Source organism: Lactuca sativa, chromosome 8, assembly GCF_002870075.4.
Source record: "Lactuca sativa cultivar Salinas chromosome 8, Lsat_Salinas_v11, whole genome shotgun sequence".
Classification (NCBI taxonomy): Eukaryota; Viridiplantae; Streptophyta; class Magnoliopsida; order Asterales; family Asteraceae; genus Lactuca; species Lactuca sativa.
In genome coordinates this window covers 231,539,835-231,543,668 of record NC_056630.2, presented here as the reverse complement: position 1 = coordinate 231,543,668, position 3,834 = coordinate 231,539,835, and the positions used below count along the sequence as shown (strand labels likewise).

The following is a 3,834-nucleotide window of genomic DNA, read 5'->3' as shown; positions in this document are numbered from 1 at the left end:
TGCACTTCACCAAATGAACAAATTCGGTGTACATGGTGGTTTCGTAAAATTCAACACCTAAATAAAACATTCTCGGATTGTATTCGGGTGGCCAAACATATGATAATTGAGAATTAACTGACTCCCATCTTCTATCTGTAATGAGCAATACGAAATACTCGTTATAACTCATTATGTTAATTTTGAGAATAAAGAAGCTATTGAGAAGTGCAATTTTCAAAATACAAAATAATTTCAAAAATATGAAATACTTAATATATATAGGGTAGGTTCAAAATAGCAGTCCACTCTGACAAAAAAGTAGTCAAGTTTAACAAAACAGTAGTCCACTCTGACAAAAAAATAGTCAAATTTTACAAAACAGTAGTCCACTCTAACAAAAAAGTAGTCAAGTTTAGCAAAACATTACTCCACTCTGACAAAAAAATAGTCAAATTTACCAAAAATATTTTCAAATTTACCAAAAAATCAGTCAACAAATTAAAAAAAATAATCTACAATTTAGCAAAACATTATTATATTAATTCTTAAAAAACTAGTTTATATTATACAAAAAATATTTTTAACAAAATAATTGTCAAATAACAACTCTACATTTTATAAACAATATAATTGTTAAAATAATTCTACATCTTATAAACAATCTTTTTAATACTCTATATCACAAAAAGAATACGGTTTTATTTTTTATTTTTTTAAAGTGTAATGTTTTGAAATCTCAAAAAATTTTAACAAAATAATTGTTAAATTAATTCTACATCTTATAAAAAAATTAAAAATATATAAAAAAAATTAAAACCGTAGGTTTTTTCACAAAACAGTAGATTAAACCTCAAAATAGTAGATTAAAAAAACATCTTTTTTTCCCCAAAACCATAGGCTACGGTTTGGGAAATCGTAGCTAAACCGAAAGGAAACCGTAGGTTTTAAAAAACCTACGATTTTGTTTCTTACAAATGAAAAAAAAAAGGGGTTGGCTATTGCAATATGGACACCTTAAATAATCTTTTAAATCCTTTGGCTATTCGTTTGTGTTCTTATAGAGAGACCTGAGAGATGGTGGTAGCTTTAGATGGCTGAAATGGCTGAAATTGTATTGTTTTCTGAAAAAGCTGATTCGTGTGCTATACTTGGACATTTATTAATTTTTGGCTAAAAATTGCTATTAGTAATTATCAAGGTTCTAAATAACGTAAGGCGTGACTTGGCGGCAATGTCAAGCCTCAAGCTTTTCCGAGCATTGATGAGTCATGACGTTTGTAAGGCGTGACTTAAAACGACAATTTTCTATATAATTAATATTTTTATATGTATTTTTAACTATTATTTATTTTTATACACATATATGAGTTAAGGCAGCATTTTGACAGAGCTTGACGGCACGCCTTGGAACCGTGCCGCGCCATGACGAGCTTTTTAGAACCTCATAATTACCCCTATATTTTATATTTAACAATTATAATTTGAATGTTATTATTTTAATCAGTTGGGCTTAGAATCGAAAACATCCAAAAGGCCCAGTTACCTAGACAAACAAAGCCCACCTCGTCTAACAATATAATGAACAATATAAATGTTTTATAACAAAGACAATAACTCAATAATTACAACATAATATTAAACAAATATTTGTTTTTTCTAATTAAACCGTTCCCGAGTTCAATTTAAATTAGATGGAATTGAGAAGAAAATAAAAGAAATTGGTTCTGAGTTTCATTAAAGAAAGGAATTAGAAGGAAATGAAGGGAAATAATGGAATTGAGAAGAAAATAAAAAAAATTGGTTCTGAGTTTCATTAAAAAAGGGAATTGGAAGGAAGTGAAATGAGAGACTCGCGTATCTTTCCTTCCGATTTTAGAGGATTTGAAAAAAAAAGAAATTCATTTTCCTTTCACTTCTCTCCAACTCGGCACACAAAATAAATTACGAGGCGTAAGCAGGTTTTTTTAAATAAACCACCTGTTAAGAAAAACCACAAAAAACTCAACTTTCCTACTTCTAAATTTCTCTATTGCCCATTCGATGGAAATTGATTTCAATTGTGTTGACATTTTTCCTCGAATTCCAACTTTGTTTATTACAATGGAGTTTACACACGCTTAACTAATCTCGATGAAATCCTGGAAGAAGAAGATGCATCAACATTTTTATCTTCACCAATCTTTCTCAATCGCTTCTTACCCTTCATCGGCTCCTCAGTCACCGTCTTCTGACCCCGAGTCCTTAAAGCGATTGTCGCCGTCTCAGACTCAACACCTCTGGAGCTTCTCGCCGGACTTTTCTTTGTATTCGCAACAAGATCGAACTCATCAGAAAGCTTCCTCACCGGAAACTTTCTAGCCGAAATGTTCTCTTCACCTTCAGCGTCCTCATCTACCAAACCCAGAAATCGCCTCTTCCGCTTGTTAGCTAACGGAGCTGGCGGCGGCGACGGACTTCGACTCCGATCCAGCTCAGCCACTTTCTTCTTTTTAGCGGATTTTTCCGGCGATTTGGAAATGGGTTTTTTCTTTGACGACGGCGGGCTTAGGGATTCTTTCTTCTTGATTGACTCCTCGATCTGGCTCCGAAGCTTCTCGACGTTGCCTTCGATACGACCTTGAAGACGATGGCGGTTAACGTTCAAGCCACCCATTGACCAGTGAGCTTCTTCTGCCCACGACATTAAAGGGTCTGTAACAGAAACAGGTGGATCGACTCTGTAAGAGTTGTACTTGATGTCTGTGTAGATTCGTGGTCTTGGGAGGCCGCTTCCGTAGAACTTTCCAGGACCTAAAGCCACCACCATCTCTCAGATCTCTCTGTAAAAGCACAAACAAAAAGCCTAAAGATCTGTATGATTTTGAGACAAATAGGTCTAGGAATGAAACTGTTAAGTGTGAGTAGCGATACGGATAGAGATGACATCTTATAATGGTGATTTGGGGGTTTATTATGGCGGGAGGGATATGGCGCGACAAGTATTTTGGGCGGGACAACAAGGGTACGAGGGCGCCAAGGGTACGAGGGCGCCAAGGGAATGGGGCCGGGTTAAGTTAACACACTGTTATTTGTTATTTTAATCTTTAATTAATATATTAAATAGGATTAAACGAATTTAATCACTAAAATATCAAAATATGAGAATGTAACTATCCCATGAAAAAACAGTTATATAAATAAATTATAAAGGAAAATCTCCAATGGTTTAATTACAAATTAAATTTTATTTACAAAAAAAAAAAAAAAAAAGACAGATTATTGGTTAAAACTTCGGAATAAACATTCATGGCCGGTTTCATTGATTTAGCTTGTATCCCGTCTTTTTTCGTTAATTGATCCAAATTTTGGGGATTTTCATTAATTAGTCAACTAAATTTTGGGGCTTTTTCGTTATTCTTAACAACAACCAAAATTTTTGGATTTTTCTGAAGATTATCTTTAAACTGATTTATATTATATGATCTAAGTTAATATGTATCATTCATTGTCTTCTTTGTTACACTCTTTCTAGGCTCACCGTGTGTTTTTGTCATCGTCATCGAACCCAACAACAAAACGCTCACTCACAAGCATTGTTATCTCCATCGATTTCCAAAATCATCCCAGTCACAACTTTGCGATTATCTTTCAATCTCCAAATGAAGAAAGGAGAAAATCCTAATTGATCACATGGATGTCCTTATTACCTAACCATGACTTGAACCAAGGTTCTAAACACTCAGATGTTCCTATTGCCTAACTGTTAGGGGAATGATGCTTGACTTATATTCAGGATCCTCAAATACTTCAGAAGCCTCGGGATCCTTAAACATGTCTAGGGATCCTGACTATTGTCGCTTATATTTCTAACAC

At 33.9% G+C, this 3,834-nt stretch overlaps 1 protein-coding gene across 1 annotated transcript; it reads right to left on the bottom strand.

The window, feature by feature from the left end:
- Positions 1 to 1,988: 1,988 nt before the first annotated feature.
- On the bottom strand, positions 1,989 to 2,893 carry LOC111891804 (uncharacterized). The gene has a single exon (XM_023887857.3). The coding sequence runs from the start codon at positions 2,786 to 2,788 to the stop codon at positions 2,090 to 2,092; it is 699 nt and encodes a 232-aa protein (XP_023743625.1). The 5' UTR covers positions 2,789 to 2,893; the 3' UTR covers positions 1,989 to 2,089.
- Positions 2,894 to 3,834: the final 941 nt, after the last annotated feature.